This window comes from Drosophila ficusphila, unplaced genomic scaffold (assembly GCF_018152265.1).
Source record: "Drosophila ficusphila isolate 14025-0441.05 unplaced genomic scaffold, ASM1815226v1 contig_106, whole genome shotgun sequence".
NCBI classification, from domain to species: Eukaryota; Metazoa; Arthropoda; class Insecta; order Diptera; family Drosophilidae; genus Drosophila; species Drosophila ficusphila.
In genome coordinates this window covers 8,497,354-8,518,727 of record NW_025063993.1, presented here as the reverse complement: position 1 = coordinate 8,518,727, position 21,374 = coordinate 8,497,354, and the positions used below count along the sequence as shown (strand labels likewise).

The window sequence follows — 21,374 nt, the reverse complement described above, 5'->3', positions numbered from 1 at the left end:
TTTTTGTTTATTATCAATTCATCAAATATCTTGTGTGTTTCATTGTGTAAATTAGTTGATACGCTGCATGCCAGCCACTTCAGCGATGTCCTCACAATTCATTCTACGGTTCGCTCCTGGGGACAGAAGGGGTTTTGGTTAGGAAGTATACATCTCAATATATATTTTTGGAACCTACCCAGGCAGTTCAACCTGGTGAGCTCGCAACGTCCAACATCCCTCCAGCGCCAAGTGGCTCGGGTCTTATTCCTGCAATGCCTGTTGAAGGCTGGCAACTCGCGATCGTTTCGGTTGTTCAGCCTTTCGACGCACCTCTCGCATCTCTGGGTCAATTCATCGCATTGCCTGTTTTGTCCAGCCACCAGGGTCAGGCAAAGGACTAAATACCCAAAAAACGCTGTTTAAAGGAAAAATCCTCTAGAGTTTAATCGGCTACTTACCAAATAGTACCGACAGTATAGCTGAGAGATGCATTATTTTGGCTTTATGTGTCTACACAGGAACTAATAAGTTAGTCAACTACCGATAACTTAGCTCCAAGCCGACTTTATATAAACACCAATCCGCAAAACGCAGCCTCTCAAAACATATGTTTCACAACAAAAGGTACTTAAAAGTCGTGTTCATTCTTTAAACAGAAACAATAACTTTTCAAAAGTGGCAGAAATTCTTTTATAACTATACTTTTAAAATAAACTAGGCCATCTTTTGAGGGCATTGAAGGGCTTTAAACAAAACTTCCTAAGTAAACTTCCTGGTCGAAACAAAGAGTTATTATACTAAAGGCCACGTGTTTTTCCATAGGGCTGTCTGGGACTTTATAAAAACCCAAGTACGAGCTATTTTACAGCACTGAACTTAACCGGCTTCTCAGCAGCAATACCAAAATGTCGAAGCTTACACTGATTATTGGTAAGGATATAGATCTTCCTGAATATCTCAGTATTTGGTTTTTAATCCATTTGCAACCTATTTTTCAGCTATCGCCTGCCTTTGTGTGGCTGTGCAGGCTCAAACTGTTAGGCCAGGAGATCGGGATATATGCCAAGATCAGAACAGAAGGTGCCTGGAGAACGAGAGGAGATTGGGCAGGGATAACGATGTTTCCAACGCCTTCAATAATCACTGCCGCAATACTGTCGGAAACTGGAGAAATGTTTCGCGTTGCGAATTGAGTAATGCCGTTTGCAAATGTAAGTATTAAAATAATTATTTATAGCTTGATTGTGAACTAGATTTAATGCATAAATTTTAGTGACACTCGAGAGGTGCGCTACCGTAACTTGCGCGAATGTGAGAGGAGCTATTGGTGGCAGAACTCCCCCCGGTGGACCAACTACTCGAATCCCAGACCCCGCAGGTCCTCGAACTACAACTCGCAGAAACCCAACTCCCCGTACTTCAACCCGCCGTTCCCGCACTACGACTCGAATCCCAGACCCCGCAGGTCCTCGATCTACAACCCGAAGGGGTAGGACCACAACTCGTAGGACTACAACACGAAGGGGAAGGACCACAACTCGCAGGACCACAACTCGTCGACCTTTGGATGACTAAACCAATTCTTAACTAACTTGCCTGTTCTAAGGAAAAGATGACGACTAATGTATTTTGCTGAAAACCCATAAAAAATTTCAATGCTCTCTAGAACTTTGTGTTTTCTTTATTTTGTATTGCTTTCGTCAAAATTATATTTTTTACTACTTCATTTTGAACATTTGCTTAAATTAAATATACTACACACTTAAACTATCATTGCTCTTATTTAATTCCACTTGTGGCGCTTGAGTATTATTTATTCCCAATTTATCTTCTAACTTATTGGTTATTTCAATTGAACTCGATGCCGCAGTGCTGGTTAGATTTTGTGGCACCTCTAGTTTAATTACTTTCATTAGGCTCTTTGTGTTATTCTTGTATTTTTCATTAGGCAGCAAAGAGTTAAAAATAATTCCAGCTAAGAAAACTCCAAGTGTCATTCCCAGCAACAGACACACGCAATGTTTTTTGTAAGATCGTCCTTTTAATACAAAATATTATATACTTATTTCATATTGTTCAGCGAAATAACTCACCTTCATTTAGAAGCGATCTGGATGCCAACTTGCTATTTAATTTAGCAGAGCTTATTGGGATCATTTTTGATCAAGGTTTCCCACTCGAATAAACGAAAAACACAATGTATTCAACCTTTTCTTTTAAATTTTGCGACAATTGAGTAAACATTCGTTTTAAATGCATATTGTATGGTAGAAAAATGTGCACACGAGGGCCTTAAACTCGTTCAGAATTTTTACCACAACAATATATAAAAAAATTTATAAACTCAGATGCTACTAATATTCATACCTAAAAAAATGAAAGTCCTATATCATGTTGTTATATCTCTAAGCCCGAAGATATAAAGATTTTTTTGATTCTATTGTAGCACTTATTTGAAATAGGTTATAATTTTTAGTGTTAAGTTATAGCTAGTTTCTATAATTAAAACGTCATTTTTGATAATAAAAACGCCCAAATTAAGTTACAGAGCATTGCAATTTTTATTAATTGGCAGGTGAATCAATTAAACCTTTTTTCCGAAAGATCGTTTAGTCCAATCTATGAGTTTTACTCGATGGGTCGTCGGTCAAGTACTCGCCTCACATTTGCACAGCTCAATGTGTCACATCGCTCAATGGTTACTGTACAAAAATTGTATCATAAATTATCAGAAAATTTCGCTGAAAAGTTAAACTTAAAGTCTTACATTGACAAGTGGCCCAAGCTAGTTGGCATCGGGATATATTGGACCAGTTCCTGTCGAATCGACGACACTGGTTGTTGTAAATATCTGAAACATCGTTGCTCCTTCCATTTGTATCAATTCGCGACTCACATCTGCGGTTAACATTTCTGCAAATCTCCCTGTCATTTTGGGCCTGAACGGCCACAAAGAGGCAAATTAAAGCTAACACAAATCAGAAATATTAGGAATCATAAAATGAAAAAGTCACTGCGGCTTACCAATAAACAGACTTATTTTCGACATGGTGATTTTGTTGCTAAAAACGCACTTAATTTCTGTGCTTAAAACTAGTCCATACTTGAGCTTTTATAAAATTCAGCTTGTTCAAAATGAAAATGAGGCAACTTTTTTTAACATATGGTTCATTATTTTCAGCTAACAATTTAAATGGTCTGTCCAGGTTTATTTAAGGGTGTCCTACTTTTTCATTGTTCCTTGAGCCCTATTTTTAAAAACCTTGTATTAAATTAATTCTTCTCGCAGGCTCAAAAACATCTGATACACGTCATTTTTGGTGTTTATATAAAGTCAAGCCTACTGCGAGCCATCTGTAGTTAGCCAACTGATAAGTTTCTGTCGAGTGTGTTGCCAAGTTAAAACAATGCATTTACAACACATTTTAACCTTTGTTTTTGGTAAGTTCTCTTCGGAATCCTTTTGGGACTTTCTTTACTTATTTTAGGCTTATTAATTACTTTGTTTCTGTTAAATAGCCCTATGCATTACCCTGGTAATTGGCCAAGAGCGAGAGTGCGCTCAGTTGAGGCGAAGGTGTAATGAGTGTGTGGCAACTTTAAATAATGACAACGATCGCAATTTGCCCGCCTTCAATAGAGAATGCGCCATAATTACCCAAAGAACCTGGCACTGGAGAAACTTATCGCGTTGTGATATGACCTGGTTAAACTGCTTGGGTAAGTACTTTATATATTTAAATATATATCTGAGTACATCTTATATATATCTTTATTATTTTTACTTTTAGGATGGGAATCCCGCATGAACTGCGGTGAAATTGCTGAAAAAGCTGGCATGAGGCGCAGGCGTAATGATTAAATTATATACAAAATAAAAACTAAACAGAGCATTGAATTAAAACACTTAATTATTTTTGTTTTAAGATTAAATTATTAACCTTTCTTAGTATTCATTTTCATTACTTAGATTTCAATATTCATAATTTAAATTTCTTCATGCCATTTATGCATTGCATACCGCACTATTCGATCTTCTATTTCATATTTATCGTATGGATCGATTTGATGATATAGCATCTGATCTAAAGACTGGTCATCTTTAAAATAATTCAACAATCCTTGACTTAACACGTATAACATTCGCGACACTTTTCGTTCACCAGGATCGTAACTTAAAACTTCACTTTCAGTTGTTAAATGATCATCGTGAGATTGGATGTCAAATTCAAATGATATATCATTGACGGCATCCGGGTCATCAGTATTGCCAACTGTTATATGATCAGGGATTTCGTTATGATCCTCATCAGGTATTTTCCCTTCATTATCGCTATTTACATAATCAATATCAGGACGGGTTAAATGATCGTCTGGGTGTTCCTCCGGGTCAATATAATCCTCCAGCTCCGATTCACCATTAGGCTTCCCTAAATCTATTAATTTTAAAACATTTTTAATAATATCAGAATCAAGGAAAATATTTTACTTACCCATTAGCAATAGAAAACATAGAATATTTAAATGAATATGAAGTCCCATATTTCTCTTCTCGTAGATCTTGTAGCTCTCAATCAATATATAATACTGGTGTCTTCCATATTAAAAAACATCGCTTTTATTGTTGCAAGCTTTTTTATATTTAAACAGCATTTTTCATAAAATGTTATTTACAAAGAATTCTTTATAAATAATAAAGTTAAAATTATAGGATCGACAGATGAAATACCCTTCGTTCTTATATTTAAAACGAGTAGTCCTCCGCATATATTTTTTAGCCTTGAATAAAGATGTTAAACTAGGCTAGTACTTACACACCATTTTTAATATATAGACACATATAAGAAATATTTGCAAAAACAGTCTGTAAAGAATCGAGTAAAAATATTAAGAATTAAGCTTAATAAGTACATACAAAATTAATATTCCTAAGAAAATAATTATATTAAATTACTTGTGTTGCCTTAAGACTTTCCACACGGCTAGAACTAAATCAAGCTCTTTAAACATTCCTCTGAAGCTTCTATCTGTTCTCCAGAACAGAGCTTTACCTCAAGCCCCTTAAGTATTTCACCACAACCGATCGGGCCAGAGAATAAGCCAATTTAACTGCTGCTCTCACAGGTAAACAAAACTCGGTCAAAAATTGGTGAGAGAAAAACAGGCCCGCGTGCTCAAAAAAACAAAAAAAAAAAGAAACGAAAATAAACAGAAACTGGCAGGCAGGCGTTAATATGCGTACAATACTGTTTAAACAAGAGACGAGATTTTGTCACTGTCGCCCGATCTATCTGCTTAAATACACAATGTGATAACGAAGATTGCGGGCATTAAACAATCTTTTCGAACTGCGCTTCAGTCGTCAGCTGTTCTCGCCGTTTTTCACACACAAAACCGAGATCCGAGCCCGGAAAACCAAAAAAAACGAAGGAATAAAACAAAAAATATATGAAATAAGTGCAGAACATTCCAAGTTTGTTTAGTTTGCTGGCGAGTTACCAAAGAAACGGTCTCGTTCGACGGCTCGCTATAATATATATTAGTTTTGGTGCCAAAAACCGGGTTAAAATAAACGAAGCACAGTGATTGAATGACTGACTGATTGAGTGAGTGAGCTTCTGCAATTATGGCTAATTATACGGTGGTGCGCTTGGCCAAAGTGCAGCCATATCTGCATACGGTTGGCAGTAGCTATGCGGCTTTGGCCAACATCGATGGCTTTTATACGCCGACCTTGAACGCGGAGCTGCTCGATTTCCATGGAAATGCCAGTGGAAGCCACGCCAATCTCACCGCCGAGAGTGTCCTGGTTCTTATCGGGGATGAAACGTATAGCAATCGATCCACCTCGACCATCGTCCTGATGGTTTCCGCCTGGATCCTGCTGATTCTGGGCTTTGTCTTCTGCTGCTGCGCCGAATGCTGTGGCGTCAGCGTTTGGCGGGGCAAGAAGACCCGCTCCACTGGCGACAATCAGAATCAGGTGGAACGGGGTGGAGGTGGTGGGAGTGGGAGTGGCACCGCCCACGATGCAACCGCTGCAGGTGAGTACTGTCCAAGTTCCCCATCGAAATCGTCGGAATCGAAGCTTTTATCTGGGGGCCCGTTTGCATACTTTCGGGCCGCCATGAGATATTGATTGGCCCTGGGGAGGCAGGCAAGTTTTGGGGATAGCCGGGGTCATATTTCACGAATATCCCATAAATGGGAACAATAAACGAGCAGACGGAGGCATATCCAAGATTTTGCAAGTGCAATACACTCTAAAATTCTTTGGTCATTGGGAATCATTAGCTATGATATAGTCAAAATATAAAATTCTTACAGTCCTAAGACCTAACTCAAAATTGTGCTTAAAATTTACCTTAAAATAACTTGAGTTTTTATTGAATTTAATTGTTTTAATATAACTACATTCTAGAACACCCACAAATATTTTTATATTCAATATGTCTCTAGTTACCTAGAGGTAATAATATTTTTAACGGAGTTTTCTTATTTGTTTGTAGATCTTTTATAAGGTTTTAAAAGAAATCTATTTTAAAACTCTTTTTCTGAATTTTTATTAACTTCGTATTTAGCTTTTACTTCAAACTCTTTCCTAGTACCGAATATTATTTACTCCCCTCCAACTGCAGAGTATAAAAACGCATTTGAATGGCCTGTCAATGCGCTTTGCTGGCATTGCTGAACCACTTTTAAGGGAACACGAAGGGGCTTCTGTGTGTTTGGTAGTTGCAATGCGGAACTGCCTGCCTCATCGATATCATAAAATATTTAGCTATTTCTCTTATTTCGTTTCGCTTCGTTTTTGGCAAATTTGGCATGCGTTTTGGCTGAAAATTGGCTTCTGGCCAAGTTAACGAAACGTTCAGAGGAATGAATGCTTCTACGCAAACATTCACACATAAACATGCCAGCCAGGCTCACACAAATACACTGAGAAAATTTAAAGATTAGGTTCATTTGTTTTGGTTTAAAATATATTCGCTGTAATTGTGCAAACATAGTTAAACAAGCAAAGTTAAAAATATTTAACAGCAATTTGTCACTTGTTTGTATGTTTTTTGCTTTAATTTTATAATATTTATGTATTAATAGAACATTCATCGAACCTTAATTATTTTCTCGGTGCAAAGACAGTAGAATTTCGACCGATAATTTGGTTGCATATGCTGCGCTCAATGCAGCTTCTGTTTGCATCGTTGGCAATTAGCATTGTCTCGAAGATATTGCGTTTCATTAGAGCGATATAGGTTTGAGAGTGTTTGTTTGCGCCTCTGCCTTTGTGTTTGTGTGTGTGTGTAGGAGTGTGAGTGTGAGTGTGAGCCAAAGTGCACAGCAGTCAATGGGTCATTTCGATAAGGGCAAAATTTGTTGCGAAATTTGTTTGCCATTTAAGCCGAAACTCTGATTTGGCCATTGTGTGGCAACCAGAAGCTTAAGTTGTTGCATTTGGGCTATCGTTTCTCTTGATTTTTGGTGTGCTTTTGTGTTCTGGCATTTCAACTTAACAACCGAAACAATATTTAGAGCCAATTGTGAGTAAGCACAGATGATGGGTTCAAAATGCCAAATAAATAGTGTTTTGTTACCTTTATTTAAGTCCAGGAATGTGTGTACGATTAAGATCGATCATGGTTAAAGAGGTTAGCCTGTATGTTCTTAAAAACCGTAGAAAATTGTTGATGCGAAAAGCATTACAATTAGAACAACAAGGAGCCAATTACTTACAATAAAGCATTTGTTGACTTAAACTGGTTTATAAATCTGCTACTAAATTAAAATGAACATTTAAATTATATGGTGACATAAAATATCCTTTTAACAAGGCGGATTATAGCTTAAATACAACTTGCAACCAACAAGATCCATAATCCTTCCACCAAGACATATAACCTATATAAAATATTTCTTTTCACCTAACTTTTTGTGGGGTATATTCAATTTATTCGCTTGAGCGCATTTGGCCCATTTCGATAACAACATAAGAAGCTTCTTAGTATGTCAGTGCAATAAATTCTTCCACTTTCGTTTCGTTTCGAACTGTGGCCACAAAACGTGCCGGGGTCTTCTGGTGTTTCCCCGGCCAATAGTTGCCTAGTTAATGCCCCTGTTCCTTATTCTTGTTTGCCGCACACGGCCAACTTAAAGTTGAGAGCCATAAAAATTGCGCAAAGTCACAAATGTTTTATGAAACTTTTCGTTTCGTCTTTTTTTTTATGTTTTATTTAGCCTTACGCTCATTTCGCTGCACAAGTTTTAATAAAAAACTTCAGCCTCTTGCGCGAGCCAACTGCAGTCGATGCTTTTCCCCGGGTTTTTCTGTTCAGGAATTCATAACCGCATTTCTCTCTCGGGTCGCCGCTTTCCGGGGAAAGTCGAGGGGGAAAAAGCGGAAAACCAGGAGGCGCAGTTGTACATACCAATTGCTTATGTATCGACAATATGGGGCTGTGAGTGCAACCTCCCCTCCCCACATCTTGCCACCCATATTGCCACCCATATTGCCACCCATCTTGCCACCACGCATCCAACCAACCAACGGGTCCCAGCTGATGCGGCAAAAGCCCGGGCGTATAATAAGTTTTTGTCTTCCAACGTGGAGGAGCGCTCGCCAAGTTGCTCGCCTCGAGTTGAATCTATAATTCAGTTTTCCCAGCTATTTCCTTTTGTATTCGATGCGTAGGCCACTTTAAATTTTCTTAACAAATTTGCAAAGATGATGGAGAAGGAAAATGACAGACTGAAATAAATCCTTCAGTATCCTTGAACAAAGAGGTTACTCTGCTGTCCCAAGTGTCTTTTTATATACAATTAAAAACAAATATCTACTGTTTATAATTGAAAATTATTTATAATTAGCTAACTTTTCTTAACTGCATTTAACGGAATTCTGGTTTAACCATTATGCTTTGAATTCAATATTAAAAAAAAAACTTTAAAAGTACACGGATTTCTACTCTGTACTGAGGAACCTAAAAATATAAGAGTACTTTTTTATTATTTATGCAAGCAAAAATGCGTAAAAATTTCTTTCAACTTTATTTGCTGTTTACGCGCTTCATTTGCTGGGACCACCGAAAACCCCCTCGAAACGCCCTGCACCACCCAACCACCGAACCACCCACTGTCCCGATAATTCGTGTACATCATTTTTTACAGCTCCTCATCAGTTGGTGGCTCTGCTTAGTTAGTCTTTCATGGCACTTTGATTGCTCATTTGGCATTTATTTGATGATGCCGGGACCCGTCTGTCTTCGGGGTCCTTAAATTATTCATTGTGCGTGTGCGTTGGTCCTGCGACTCCCCGCTCGTCATCAAACATCTAACATCGTCTCAATCTTACGCTGAGACCCTGCGAGTTTTTTAAAATATTCATGTCCCGCCGCTGGCTAGCGAAACGAGAAAAAAAAAAAAAAAAAAACGGTAGACAACTCGCTGAAAACATCGGCGGACGGAGGCGACCAACTAAAAGTGCGTAATTTTTACCGACAGCGCATTGAAAATATCGCCCTCGGCGAGGGGGGCTGAGGGGTGGGGATTTGTTCCCAGGAGCTGGAGGTTCTACGTGAGTTTGTAACTTGTACTTGGTCAGGAAGCAGGACTCGGGCAGGCGGATCGGATTTGGGCCATGTTTTAGCCAGTGATGGAGCATGACAAAGCTTTTGGGATGGACCAAAGTTAGGCCAAAATATTTCAAGGTCTAATAAACATAAATAAAATAAAGAAAGTATTATTTTTTTGCTTCATAATAATAATAATAACCCAATCATAATAATATTCTATATACATATTTAAAAAATTTTAAGAAACACTTTATAAAAGTTTACAGTTACCAGTACAACTTTGGTTGTGAAAGAAGCATTCAATAAATATTATTTTAAATATACTCGATGTATAATTGATTTTATTTTTTTTTTTTTTTTTAAACTAATAGAGTTTTTAACAAAGTATTTATTTATAAGCGCCACCTTATTCACAAGTTCTAATGTAATCCACTGACGCTGTTTTTTTTCTTAGACATTTCATCTAATTTGTATTTATTGTGCTGAATTTTGCGACTTAAATTGTGCATAGAATTTACATTTTTTATTAGCGAGGGCTACTCGAAACATCCATTTCCTTGACTCTCAATTTTCCCCATCATTCTCCTATAAATCTCCTTCACACGTTCGATTATTGATTGGGCTTTCGCCAGAGAAAGATGTTCGATACTTGTTCACGGATGTAGGGAAATTCGTGTTGGATACTTGCAATTTGGAATTCAGGTCAATTGCATTTGTTTTATCGATGGGTGGCGATTCTGCATTTGAAGCTGTCAATTTGCAATTTGATTAAGTTGAATTTAATTGCTTTTGTTATGTAATTATAGAATAAATGCAAATTGCACGAGGCTTTCCTGGCTTTATTTTGATAAATGGTACTCAATTTATATACCTATATACTTCTTTTGCACGGAGTACAAATGACTGAACAGTGTCAGCTAAAGTGGTCAATAAATAAATGTTGACTGCACATTGAATTAAAATAAATTAATGGATTAATTATTGTATCGGAGGAAGGAACGATGACGACCAAAGGTAAGTCATCGAATTAACGTTAATCAATGAAAACTGTTTAAATCAGAATAAATGCGAATAAAAATATATCCACTAATTGAATTATTGGACCAATATTTGGCAAGAGCTTCTGATTGGCATTTAATGCTCCTTCTGCTCTAGCCGTAAATCTTGCGCCAATTCAACCGTTTCAATTGCCCACTTAGCAGCCTTTCAACACAAATTACCATAATTCGAGCTTTCTCTCCATTCTCTTTTAAAAAGGCTCACACACACTTAACCTTTAATTAAGATACTCGAAAGTTTTCAATATTAAGCTCAATTGTATGCAGTGGCGCCGCATTGTCGGCTCCCTTACACTTGCACCGTGGGGCAGGTTCCCATTTTCAACTTTTTCCCAGGTTCTTGTACACTGCAAAGAATTACATAAAATGATAAACTGTAACCGCGAAAGAGGCTTATTAGAATTAGCATTTCAACTATACTTTTATCTGAAACTGATTGCTTAAGTACACGAAGATAAGAGTTAAATAATTAAAAAAGCATCCAAACAAATATTATATAAGTGTGCTGAACAAAAGAATAACTTAGATTCAATTTTTTTCATTTATTTATTATTTTCAACTTATTTTCAAATAGGAGCTCAATAAATCAAAGATCCAAAGACCCAAAGACCCAAAATGTACTTAATTATATTTATAGTCTTAATGAAAACGTAATCACACGAGATATTTTTCCCAGTGCGTGCCTCCTTATCCCCATTTCCGTTTGGCTTTCCCAATCCCCATCATCCGGTTCCCATCGCACGCTCACATGTCAAGTCGTTGCAATTTTCCATAACGAAATTAACGCCATGCCAGGCGGCGCTGCAAAGTATGCAACGTAAATTTTTGCGCCGAACCAATAAAAATAATTGAGGCAAAAGAGCCACATGTGATGGGTGTTGAGGGGGAGGGTGTCAAGGGGAAGAGGAAATCCAGGGGGTCTTGGCTCCAATGGCAATTTTGCTTTTATTGCCTGACTGCCTGATGACGGCGGCTCCTCATTGCACCGCCTTTTTCAATCCGTCCCGTTGCCAATGCACAGCAAACAATTTTTAAGTGTTGTTGATAATATAAATAATAAATTTAAATGTTCAGAATTTATTTGTTGTTTTAATTAATTTGTTGTGTAAGGTATTTTAAGTTTTTAATAATATTTATTTTAAAGCTTGTAATGTTCCAAAGTATAAGCACTGTGTCTCTTTTTTGAATGATTTTCTTTGGAGTCAATACGTCCTTTTTTGAAGTATGCATAAAATGAAATCAGGTGTACAATATTTTTTTTACAATTATAATTAATGTTTGTGAAAAAACATTTATTTTTTCTGTGTACCTGTGTCATGTTGACGTTGGCGCCTTCGCATGGCTTTTAAGTGCTTGGCTCTTTGTTGTGGCTCGCCTTTGTTGTTGCAGCTTTGCTTTTTGTTGTTGTTGTTGCTGTTGCTGCTACTTACACTCTCCTTCGTTTTTATGCCACTGTCATCGCTTGGTTTGCACTTGCATTTATTCTTGTTTTCATTTCCGTTCCGCTTATCACATTATTGCAAGCTCATTGCCGCGGCTTCTCCCTTTGACGCACACACTCGCACACGGGCTCACAGATACACTTAAGCGCACTCGCAGATACACACGCATACAAAGGAGGTGTTTGATATCAGTCAACCCTGCAAGCCTTTTCTATCGCGGAAGACACTTCTGAGTGACTTCTGGAAGATAAAACTATCTTCCGCGACTATCGCTTTCGGATCGCGGAAGTGACGTCCGTCGGGAAGAACTGTGACACTTCTGCGTCACCCCCCAGAAGAGACTTCTGCGTCACCCCCCAGAAGAGACTTCCGCGACACTTCCAGAAGTGACTTCTGCGTCACCCCCCAGAAGAGACTTCTGCGACACTTCCAGAAGTGTCTTCCGCGACACTTCTAGAAGTGACTTCCGCGACACTTCCAGAAGATACCCAGAAGAATATTCCCAATTGGAAAAAAGTAATAGAAAATATTTGTACTACATTTATTAAAAATTTAATTTTTTTTAAATATAATAACTTATACATATGTTAATATATTTTTTTTAATATAATTTTGTATATTTTCGACGCTTGTACACCCGATGAACTGTTGATGGAAGATTTTTTGATTTTTCAGCTCTGAATAATCCAGAAATTTAACAAATGTAAACTCTAAAAGAAAAAAAACAAATAATATTATAAAAATGAAAACCATATTTAGAAACTGATGTGCATTACCTTTATATAAAAAATAGTTGATCTTAACATGTGCTGCATTTTTTCCGGCATTGTACGCGTTGTTAGACGCAATAATATCTTTAAACACTAAACAATTTTCAGACTTGAACTGGCAAGACAGCAGTCTAGAAACTAAATGACGCCTTGCAGCAAAATCTGTACGCGGGTCAAAAGAAAATACACAAAAATGTTCAGTAAAACCAGAATATCGGTAAATTTTTGGGACCTTTGCTTTACTATCTTCCTATCAACTTCCAGAAGTGAATTGGGAGATAGTTTTTTTTGTATATTTGTTGTTGTAAAATGTGTGCTATCGTCTTTCTATCTTCCAGAAGTGACTCAGAAGTGTCTTCTTCGGGATAGATGAGTATTTTGTTTTTGTAAAATGTGTTCTATCGTCTTTCTATCTTCCAGAAGTGACTTATAAGTGACTTCTAGGCGATAAAAAACTCCTCTTTTTTTCCAAAAATTTCTATCGTCTTTCTATCATCCAGAAGTGTCTAAGAAGTGACTTCTAGGCGATAGATGTGTATTTTGTTTTTGTAAAATGTGTTCTATCGTCTTTCTATCTTCCAGAAGTGACTAAGAAGTGTCTTCTAGACGATAGGGGATAAATTTATCTTCCAAAGGCTTGCAGGGAAGCTGTCTCGAATTCCCTTTAACAAAGGATCCAATGGGTGTAAGTAGGGAAAAACATCGTTCATACTTCTTAAATTAAATATAAATATTTACAGTGGGAATAAGTCCCTAGATAAAAGCAAACTAAAGATAATTATTAAATTTAAATTAAACAAATATAAACAGAAAGAAGTAAACTTTTTATTTAAAGCATATATTTCATCATGTAAATTACCTGTAAAATTAGTTTTTGCCCCTTAAGTTTTTATTATTAAAATGGCTGAAACTTATCTGTTCACAAACTAACAATACCAAATAAATGTTTTTTCAAATAGATTAGCTTTAAAAATGAAATTCGTTGGCTCTTCAGATATTAATGATTAAGTTAAAAATCGATTTCTAAAGCGTTTTCCGGCTGCAACCCCTTGTCAATGTCCAGCGGCTTTCTGCAAGTCGAAAAAAGCGGGGAAATTAAACACAAAAACTGTCAAATCCTGACTTGTGAGCAGTTCGAACCCTCTTTAACTGTGGCACTTCCCCACTCCCTGCTCATGGTCCCTAGGTTCACACAATTTTGCATAGACATTAATAAATAATTTGGAACGTGTGAATGATTTTCATATAAATCGCCGCCGAGAAGGAGGAGTTTCCCAAGGAGCAGGAACAGGAGCCATGGTCTCCATGTGTGTGTGTGTGTGTAACGTTTGTCTACTCCTGCAGCTCATGTAATATTCATGATTATTTGAAATTTGCGCTTCGTTATCCTTTATCCCTTTTTATGTTTGGGCGAGGCAGACGACAATCATATGTTAACGCGACTCCTTCTTCTGCTGCTTCTTCTCCTTCGTCGTCGCCTGCACAGATATATGTATATATATAGATATATATATATATGGGATGCAGGAGAGGGGGAAGGAGAAAGGACGGAAGGTCCTTGCATATCAACTGAGCGTAATCGGGTTTTCATGCTTTGCTGCCGCGCAGGACACACTGGGGAATTCCTCCAATGCCATTGATAGCAACTCAACGCGACTTTGGTCCGTCAATATCCCCTGGCAAACTGTTGCGTTGCCCATCCTCGCTTACCAACCGATTTTTTCACAGCCACACGTTAGTCGCTGCACTCAGAAAAATGTTTAAAAATATCAATTTTAATTTAAGCATGCATTAGCAACTTAAGAAATTCTAAATTACCACATCAAAATGTTAATTAAATAAATAGTAAAGGTATTTACTATTATACCATTTATGTAATTTTTGTTAATTTTTTCAAGTGTACTAATACACCCATTCAGCTACTTCCTGTGTCTGTGTGCCACTTCCGTTTCAACGCTTATCAGCCTTCGTCCTTCGTTATTGTTGTGGCTCCCCTGGTGCACTTTTTGCTGCAACTTTATATGCAGTGCCTGTAGTCCTTTCTGTTGAAACTACCCATTCCCACCCACAAATGTCAATGGCTTTTTGCTGGAACTTAGTTGATGCCGCTCGATGTGGGCGTGGCCAGGGACCCACCGCCCACAGCCTGGTTGCATTGCGATAACAGACAACTCGAAACTCCAGCACCACGAAACTCGGAGTTTGTTGACAAACTGAGAAACAATTATGATTGATTGTGTGGCCGAGAGGAGCGGAGAAGAAACGCCGTGAAGCCGTCGGTTGACAAGGAAGGCAACTATAACCAAAGTAATTTTTGAGATCACAGAAGGTAGATAGTGGTGAAAGATTCCCGGACACAGAAGAATCTTTGGCAAACAAAGTGATGCAAACTTTAAGTTTCAAATTCCGTGACAGAACAGAACTTTGCAGCACTTTGAATGGTATATTAAAGGAAATGGTTTATATAAAGGCTGTTTCATGTTCTTTAAAATTAACTTGAAAAATTATAGACATTTATTTGCATCAGTAACATTTAAAAAGCCAAATATACAATGCTTCTTTTCAAACCAATTTCATTTAATATGGAACTTTCCAATTTCCTCACCTTCTTCTAAGGTATATTCCTCAATTAAATATAACAATAGATGGGACCGTATCTCACCCTGTGACATAAAGACGATTTGTCTGATATGTTTGGGTCTAATGAGTATTTAAATTTATTCAACTCCAAGCGGAAGCGATCAAAAACGCCTCATTAGGCTGCCGCTGGTCAGTTTCGGTTCCAGTTTTAAGTTCTTTCGGCTCGTAAAATACAAAATAGATTTTCCTGCTTTGTTGACAAACAGCTCGTAAATTACACGCTCATTTTTCAGACATTTTATGAACAGAATCGGGTCAAAACCGACCTGGCAACCTGGCTACTGTTTATGAGCCGAGTGCATTGGCCACGGTTTTCGGGTCGTTTGGTCGTTTGTGTTCCGACGGAAGTTCAAATAGAGGTTGGGCGTAAAAAAGGCATGAAGAGTGTAGTGTAGTACTTGCCTGGTGACAATCTCCTATTGAGGGAGAAAACGCTTGCATAACTCTATAAGGAATCCATTCCCCAACCGCCTTTCAATTTCCGTTCTCACAGATGCGATGCCACAAAGGAATGGAATGGCCCAAAGGCAAACAGATCAATAAGTTGCGAGGAGCGCGAACGATTGCATCCTTATCAAGGCATATGTCGTCCTTGTACCTGTCGGAGGTGCAAAGCCGAAAAGGATACAGCCCGCTGTCAGCCTAACCATTTCCGTTTAGCAAGCAAAACAATAACAATGAGATTTTTCTCCTCTGCGGCAGTCAGACGGAGATAAAAGAGGAAAAGAGGCCGCGACCGGAAAAGCGCATTTAACGCGATTTGATGGTTTACAAATTGGCTTAAAGGAACCGGAGAACCGGGGAAGCGGAGAGTGGTAGAGTGCCGGGAAACCCGGAGTGTCGAACAACTGACGGCATTTGTTCGAAGGGTCGGAGACCGAGGATGCGGCTTGTTGTGTTTGGATAAAAGATTGTTGCGATAGAGTTGCCAATAAGGGATCTGACTGAGACAAGGTCTTCGCTATTGAATGGAGTCGAGTGTGTTAGGGAAACTGGGATTTTTTAATAAAAGGAAAGTTGGATTTCTCTGGTGCCAGGAGATTATAGGAATATGCTAAAGAGGGTTACTCAACTATTATTGAATATTTAATATGATTTTTCCGGGAAATAAGTTACCTTCCTTTTGATATTACAATAAAATAATTTTACGTACTGAAGATGGATGTATAAATGAGAATCTAGAATTAGGTACATAGCATTTATAATTTTATTTACAAAATAAAAACTGTTTATCTTACGTTAGTTCACTTTTTAACCATATATTTTTTGTGTTTTAAACTATATCTAACAATCGGCAAAATAATTATTAGTTTCGAACAATAAAATGCCTTAACTTTCATTTAAATAAATCAATAAATTGCATTACAATTCTTTAGCTCTGTGTGATTATCTTTTCCTATGTGTTACCCAACTATTTCATAATTCAGTAGCATTATCTCGCTCGGCGGCCAGTCCTCGTTCAAAGACCCCGCTTACTCAGAACTCTATAATTAAGTGTATTACAGGCGGTTAGCATACCCTCGCACTTCCTTTGTTTGCTCACCTTTCCCCGCGGCGAAGTGAAGCGAGTAAAGCGCAAATAACGCTGACTATTTACCAAGTATATTCAACTGGCTGGAATGTTCGTATCGCTGCTGACATAGGAAATTCCCGGGGGGTTAATAACAGGCACATTGAACCATCGTAGAATTACCTCATTGATGCCTTAATCAGCGTGACTGTGAACTTTTCAAGCGGTAATCCATATAGACGACATCAAATTCCAGGGGTGATGGATTTATGTGTTTGATATTTTTTTATCCCGATCTTATCACCAGACTTAGTGGCGGTCCATTATCATTTGCCTGTTGCCCTCGTTTGTTGTTTTATCCAAAGCCGTTGGCAACAAGTGTTGTGACACATTTCGGTTAATTATAGTGCAGAAATACCCAAACTGGTTGAATAAGTTGTGTGTAACTTTTGGCGTCATCACGTGAGCCGTGTCACTTGATCATTCTGTCTTGCGCATGCGCAACCGGTTCACACCTGTTCACAGCTGCCTGCCGGCGTCTGGCACGCAAAAAATATGATGGTAAACATTTTAATTATACAAATATTAACTGCACGTTTACGCCTGGTTTTGTGTTAATTTTATTGGGGAATTTTCATCGAGGCTGACTGAGAATAAAAAATTAATAGCATGGTGAGTTTGTTTTGATTAGGGTAGAGTTTACTGACCCAAATAGATCCGCGGTTGAGAACTTTGCTAACGATTGATACACTGTGGAGAGTTCGAAACGTAAAATCCATGTAAAATTAGAAAGGATCTTTGTAAATTGTAAAATGCAAAACTTCTTAAATTTTAAAAAATATTTGTAGTTCCTTTCCCTCTATTAAAAAAAAACAGTGGCTAACTGTAATCGTTTAACAATTTTATAAAATATATATGATCCATTATTACTTTTGTGAAATGATTATTAAGGAAATTATTCATCTTCCGTAATAATGTGTTGATTACATCCGTAAAGAATTAATTATAGCCTCTGAATCTTTATTGGCAAGCTAATGTAAAGACCATGCAAAATTCCAGCTTAAACCAATTCGAACCGACATTTAAAAACACAAATATCGCCTCGCATTAAAAACACATTTGTTGCTTTTCTTAAACAAAAAGTATTTAGCACATGTTTAATGAAGAACGTAAATAGTATTCTGACGTATGTATAAGCTGTCAAGATGATTAGTGAGCCACTCGAGATAAGGAATCGCCGTGATAAACAATGCAACCGGTTACTCCAAATAAATCATGAGCACACATACACTCGAGATAAATGTTAGAGCGAAGTGCCCAAGGGGAAGGCTCACCAAACTGACCTGGAAACACTAATAAATAAATACAAAGCACATAAAAACAAAGCCACATATGAGTGGCTTTAGAAATAAATATCATTTATATGAATTTAAAACAATAACTCAATCAGTTATTGTTCCCATTTCCCATTCAGGCTTTTTAACCCAATTATTTCCGTTCAATTTAGCTTTAGCTTTTAGCATTTAAAGTGCAAAAAGAGGCCATTTTAATGTGCTCTATTGTTGATTGATTTGCCAGTGCAATTGGTGGCAAACACATTTACGAGCCCCATAAAAAAGAATGCGAGTAATCTGTCAATTGGAAATCCCGTGACAAAGCCTCTTCAAAACCGATTAGGACCGCCCCCTTGAAGTACAAACAGTATTTGAACTTTAAGTGCTAGTATCAATAAAATAATTCGAAATTGATAAAGCTCTAATCATGCGTCACTAAGCCTGTGCAGAATGCTAATTGCAATTGATGCTCATAAATACAAAATCCCACACACGAAAGTCAATATTAGCAAATGGAAAATTCATAATCAGCCATTCGATCGAATCAATTTGTGATTTACAAATAGTTAACCGCACACACCAGAAAAATTACTTCCACTAAGCATACAGACAAAACAACTTTTAACCACGCCCCTTGGGCATTATGTAATCGCATTAAGGCCCAACTTAATTGAAATTGTCCTACAACATTTCAGACTTAGGCGCCGCATTAGAACATCGCCAGCAGAGTGCGGCAACCACAAAATGCAAATAACAAAATGAAACGAAATAATTAAATGCAAATTTTAATAAACACCCAAAAGATAATAAAACATGCACTGCAACAGCCGAACAACAAATGTTGCCTGAAACTAATAAAATACTCGCTGCAAAATTGTCCATGAAATGCTCACGTTTCAGCAGCATAATGCCAATGCATAAAATTAAATGTAAATGATATGCAATAAACATGAAATATGCATGGTCGGATTAGAAGAAGAATTCCTGATATTTCCAGCAGAAGTGCAACGAAAAATAAATCAAAGGCAATTGCATTAAAGTGTTTGCTGAAAGCGTATATACATACATACAAATATATGTTCATAAAATAGAACGCAAACAATGCTTAAGCAAGAGTGAACATATTTGTGAGGAAATGCTAAATAAATTGTGTGAATGGAAAGTACGCAATTATAAGAAATGATTAGAATAAATGCTTGAAGGGGAAACGTAAATTATAGTAACTAATAAAACACGAACTAAAAAAAAACGATTGCTTTCACTAGATGCAAAAATAATATTCAATTATATCTTATTGTGAATGGAATATATTAAGAAAAATTAAAATAATTGTAAGTTCATTTAAATAAGAACTTTAACCCTTACGTAACTATTATAATTGTTAATTATCAAGAATTCAATATGCAATTGAGAGATAAGTGTAACATCCGTGTAACAAATTTAAACTAAATTAAAATCCCAAGCAACAAAGGTTATAATAGCAAATACAATTTAAAGAAAAGCAGTAGCGACAAGCACCACATAAATCAAAACATAACGAAATAAACAAATAAATCAAAGAACAAATTTACAATCAAGCAAAGTCAATTGCTGCAATCGGCTTCGCAATGATTATTGAGTTGCTAGTTTTTTGCTGTTGAACAACTGCACATAGAAAAAAAACATCAAACATTATTTCCGGGTATACTAAAATGTAAACTAATAAACTAAACATTTTATTGAATGTTAATGATATTCGCGGAGTTGATTTTCAAGAAATATTATGAACTAAATAACTGAATACTAATACATTTTTAATTTACGAGTTGTTCAAAGTTCATGTTTTATTCTGTAATGTTAATGATAAAAGATGAGATACCATTTTTTGTAGCGGCAAACTGATAAAAAGTTGCAATACTACCTTGCGTTGATGAAAACACACCTTTTGCATTAGCATATTACAAATTAAAAACATACAAAAACCTAGCAAAATACGGATACTATTATTTTTGAGTGTCAACCTAATCTGCGGGGACCTGCGAAGGCGTTGTCTAAGTTGATTAAGTTTTTGACGACGTCTTCACGTCAAAAGCAGTTCGGTCCAGACATAGCTCAATCCCAATCTCGATCCGTAGCCGTATCTGAATCTCAGCATCAGCCTAGGTTCCGTCAGTCAGTCAGTCAGTCAGTTAATCAGCTGGCTAGTCGGCTAGTCAGTTGGCAATTCATTCATTCGGTTTGTTTGCGATGCCGGCAGTCGACGTCTTTAGAGAAGCGTTGTCGCGGTCGCAGTCGACGTCGCGCTGTCACCGCTGGCGGCAGTTAACTTCTCGCTGTTAACGTGGCTATAATTGCAAGACGCAAGAAAGCAGTTTTAATCGTTGTAAACAAGCGCGCGAGTTCGGTTCATTTGGCAATACAATAACAAACGGCCACAAGTACTCCGCGAGTTGTTTAATCATTTGTTATTGTTGATAGAGGTCGTGAAAACAAAACTAAAGAGCCTAAATCGGCTGGCGCCAAATATTTGAAGTAAAATAATCAAAAATATAAACTAAGAAGTGAAAAAACAACTTGAAAATTGAAACATATAAAACTTTAAATAGAGGATATTAAGTGAAAATGATTTCTAAGTGCAGTCAATGAAAAGTAAGCTTAAATGAAATGCAAAGGAAGCCACTTCCTACTTTTCAATATTGCATGTTTGCTGATTTGCTGTTTATATAAAAAAGTTGGATTTTATCCTTCAAGCACTTAATATTATTTTTGTAAATTGGTACACCCAGATTACAATTTATTCCAGAAATAATTAAAGAATTAAAAAGCCAATAAGAGTTTTTATCAATGAAATGTCAACACCATTATTAAATGTCATTGTCCATCGGCTTTTGATCAAAATTTTTGATTCGCATATTATATTCTTAATTTGTTATGAAATGAAATTGATTTGTCAAGCACGTGTCTTCGGCTATATCAACATTATCAGTTGCCGTTCCGATCTAGTATTTATACAATTTTAATTATTTTGTATGCAAAGTGTGAAACTTTCCGCTTGATTTATTCATTAATTGCTTATACTTTCCGCCTGGT

At 37.0% G+C, this 21,374-nt stretch overlaps 7 protein-coding genes across 14 annotated transcripts in view; 3 read left to right on the top strand and 4 right to left on the bottom strand.

The window, feature by feature from the left end:
- Positions 1-11: 11 nt before the first annotated feature.
- LOC108096188 lies at positions 12-491 on the bottom strand. Its single transcript, XM_017197570.1, has 3 exons — positions 441-491; positions 179-379; positions 12-116 (listed from the first exon to the last, which is right to left on the bottom strand). The coding sequence occupies exons 1-3, from the start codon at positions 472-474 to the stop codon at positions 52-54; spliced, it is 300 nt and encodes a 99-aa protein (XP_017053059.1). The 5' UTR covers positions 475-491; the 3' UTR covers positions 12-51.
- Positions 492-532: 41 nt separating this feature from the next.
- LOC108096160 (salivary glue protein Sgs-3) lies at positions 533-1,557 on the top strand. Its single transcript, XM_017197541.1, has 4 exons — positions 533-606; positions 805-912; positions 981-1,193; positions 1,256-1,557. Exons 2-4 carry the CDS (start codon positions 888-890, stop codon positions 1,555-1,557), a joined length of 540 nt encoding a protein of 179 aa, XP_017053030.1. The 5' UTR covers positions 533-606; positions 805-887.
- Positions 1,558-1,736: 179 nt separating this feature from the next.
- Positions 1,737-2,139, bottom strand: LOC108096161. The gene is made up of 2 exons (XM_017197542.1): positions 2,076-2,139; positions 1,737-2,020 (listed from the first exon to the last, which is right to left on the bottom strand). Exons 1-2 carry the CDS (start codon positions 2,137-2,139, stop codon positions 1,737-1,739), a joined length of 348 nt encoding a protein of 115 aa, XP_017053031.1.
- Positions 2,140-2,519: 380 nt separating this feature from the next.
- Positions 2,520-3,263, bottom strand: LOC108096186. The gene is made up of 3 exons (XM_017197569.1): positions 3,007-3,263; positions 2,750-2,950; positions 2,520-2,684 (listed from the first exon to the last, which is right to left on the bottom strand). Exons 1-3 carry the CDS (start codon positions 3,029-3,031, stop codon positions 2,611-2,613), a joined length of 300 nt encoding a protein of 99 aa, XP_017053058.1. The 5' UTR covers positions 3,032-3,263; the 3' UTR covers positions 2,520-2,610.
- A 126-nt stretch (positions 3,264-3,389) lies between these two features.
- On the top strand, positions 3,390-3,844 carry LOC108096162. The gene is made up of 3 exons (XM_017197543.1): positions 3,390-3,423; positions 3,502-3,702; positions 3,774-3,844. The coding sequence occupies exons 1-3, from the start codon at positions 3,390-3,392 to the stop codon at positions 3,842-3,844; spliced, it is 306 nt and encodes a 101-aa protein (XP_017053032.1).
- Positions 3,845-3,969: 125 nt separating this feature from the next.
- On the bottom strand, positions 3,970-4,479 carry LOC108096163. The gene is made up of 2 exons (XM_017197544.1): positions 4,476-4,479; positions 3,970-4,418 (listed from the first exon to the last, which is right to left on the bottom strand). The coding sequence occupies exons 1-2, from the start codon at positions 4,477-4,479 to the stop codon at positions 3,970-3,972; spliced, it is 453 nt and encodes a 150-aa protein (XP_017053033.1).
- A 743-nt stretch (positions 4,480-5,222) lies between these two features.
- The window catches only part of LOC108096337, a 36,562-nt gene continuing 20,410 nt past the window's right edge, over positions 5,223-21,374 (top strand). For 5 of the 8 annotated variants that reach the window (XM_017197882.2, XM_017197881.2, XM_017197878.2 and 2 more), the window contains exon 1: positions 20,545-20,933. Coding sequence is in view for 1 of the 8 variants with exons in the window: in XM_017197883.2 (XP_017053372.1) it covers positions 5,609-6,026 (418 nt within the window). In the remaining 7 variants the exon portion in view is untranslated. Of the gene's footprint in view, positions 6,027-20,544; positions 20,934-21,374 lie in introns of those variants that run through there. The other 3 variants (XM_017197880.2, XM_017197879.2, XM_017197883.2) reach the window with 2 other exon arrangements.

What these genes read in the sequence shown, in the direction of transcription:
- LOC108096161 (XM_017197542.1), bottom strand. Translation starts at nt 2,139, where the DNA reads ATGATCCCAATAAGCTCTGCTAAATTAAATAGCAAGTTGGCATCCAGA. An exon ending in CAGATCGCTTCTAAATGAAG is followed by an intron (nt 2,021 to 2,075) that starts GTGAGTTATTTC and finishes TTGTATTAAAAG; the next exon opens with GACGATCTTACAAAAAACAT.
- LOC108096160 (XM_017197541.1), top strand. Translation starts at nt 888, where the DNA reads ATGTCGAAGCTTACACTGATTATTG. An exon ending in GAAGCTTACACTGATTATTG is followed by an intron (nt 913 to 980) that starts GTAAGGATATAG and finishes CCTATTTTTCAG; the next exon opens with CTATCGCCTGCCTTTGTGTG. An exon ending in GAGTAATGCCGTTTGCAAAT is followed by an intron (nt 1,194 to 1,255) that starts GTAAGTATTAAA and finishes CATAAATTTTAG; the next exon opens with TGACACTCGAGAGGTGCGCT.
- LOC108096186 (XM_017197569.1), bottom strand. Translation starts at nt 3,031, where the DNA reads ATGTCGAAAATAAGTCTGTTTATTG. An exon ending in GAAAATAAGTCTGTTTATTG is followed by an intron (nt 2,951 to 3,006) that starts GTAAGCCGCAGT and finishes GATTTGTGTTAG; the next exon opens with CTTTAATTTGCCTCTTTGTG. An exon ending in AGCTTGGGCCACTTGTCAAT is followed by an intron (nt 2,685 to 2,749) that starts GTAAGACTTTAA and finishes ATTTTTGTACAG; the next exon opens with TAACCATTGAGCGATGTGAC.
- LOC108096162 (XM_017197543.1), top strand. Translation starts at nt 3,390, where the DNA reads ATGCATTTACAACACATTTTAACCTTTGTTTTTG. An exon ending in CATTTTAACCTTTGTTTTTG is followed by an intron (nt 3,424 to 3,501) that starts GTAAGTTCTCTT and finishes TCTGTTAAATAG; the next exon opens with CCCTATGCATTACCCTGGTA. An exon ending in GACCTGGTTAAACTGCTTGG is followed by an intron (nt 3,703 to 3,773) that starts GTAAGTACTTTA and finishes TTTTACTTTTAG; the next exon opens with GATGGGAATCCCGCATGAAC.
- LOC108096188 (XM_017197570.1), bottom strand. Translation starts at nt 474, where the DNA reads ATGCATCTCTCAGCTATACTGTCGGTACTATTTG. An exon ending in TATACTGTCGGTACTATTTG is followed by an intron (nt 380 to 440) that starts GTAAGTAGCCGA and finishes TTGGGTATTTAG; the next exon opens with TCCTTTGCCTGACCCTGGTG. An exon ending in CACCAGGTTGAACTGCCTGG is followed by an intron (nt 117 to 178) that starts GTAGGTTCCAAA and finishes TTCTGTCCCCAG; the next exon opens with GAGCGAACCGTAGAATGAAT.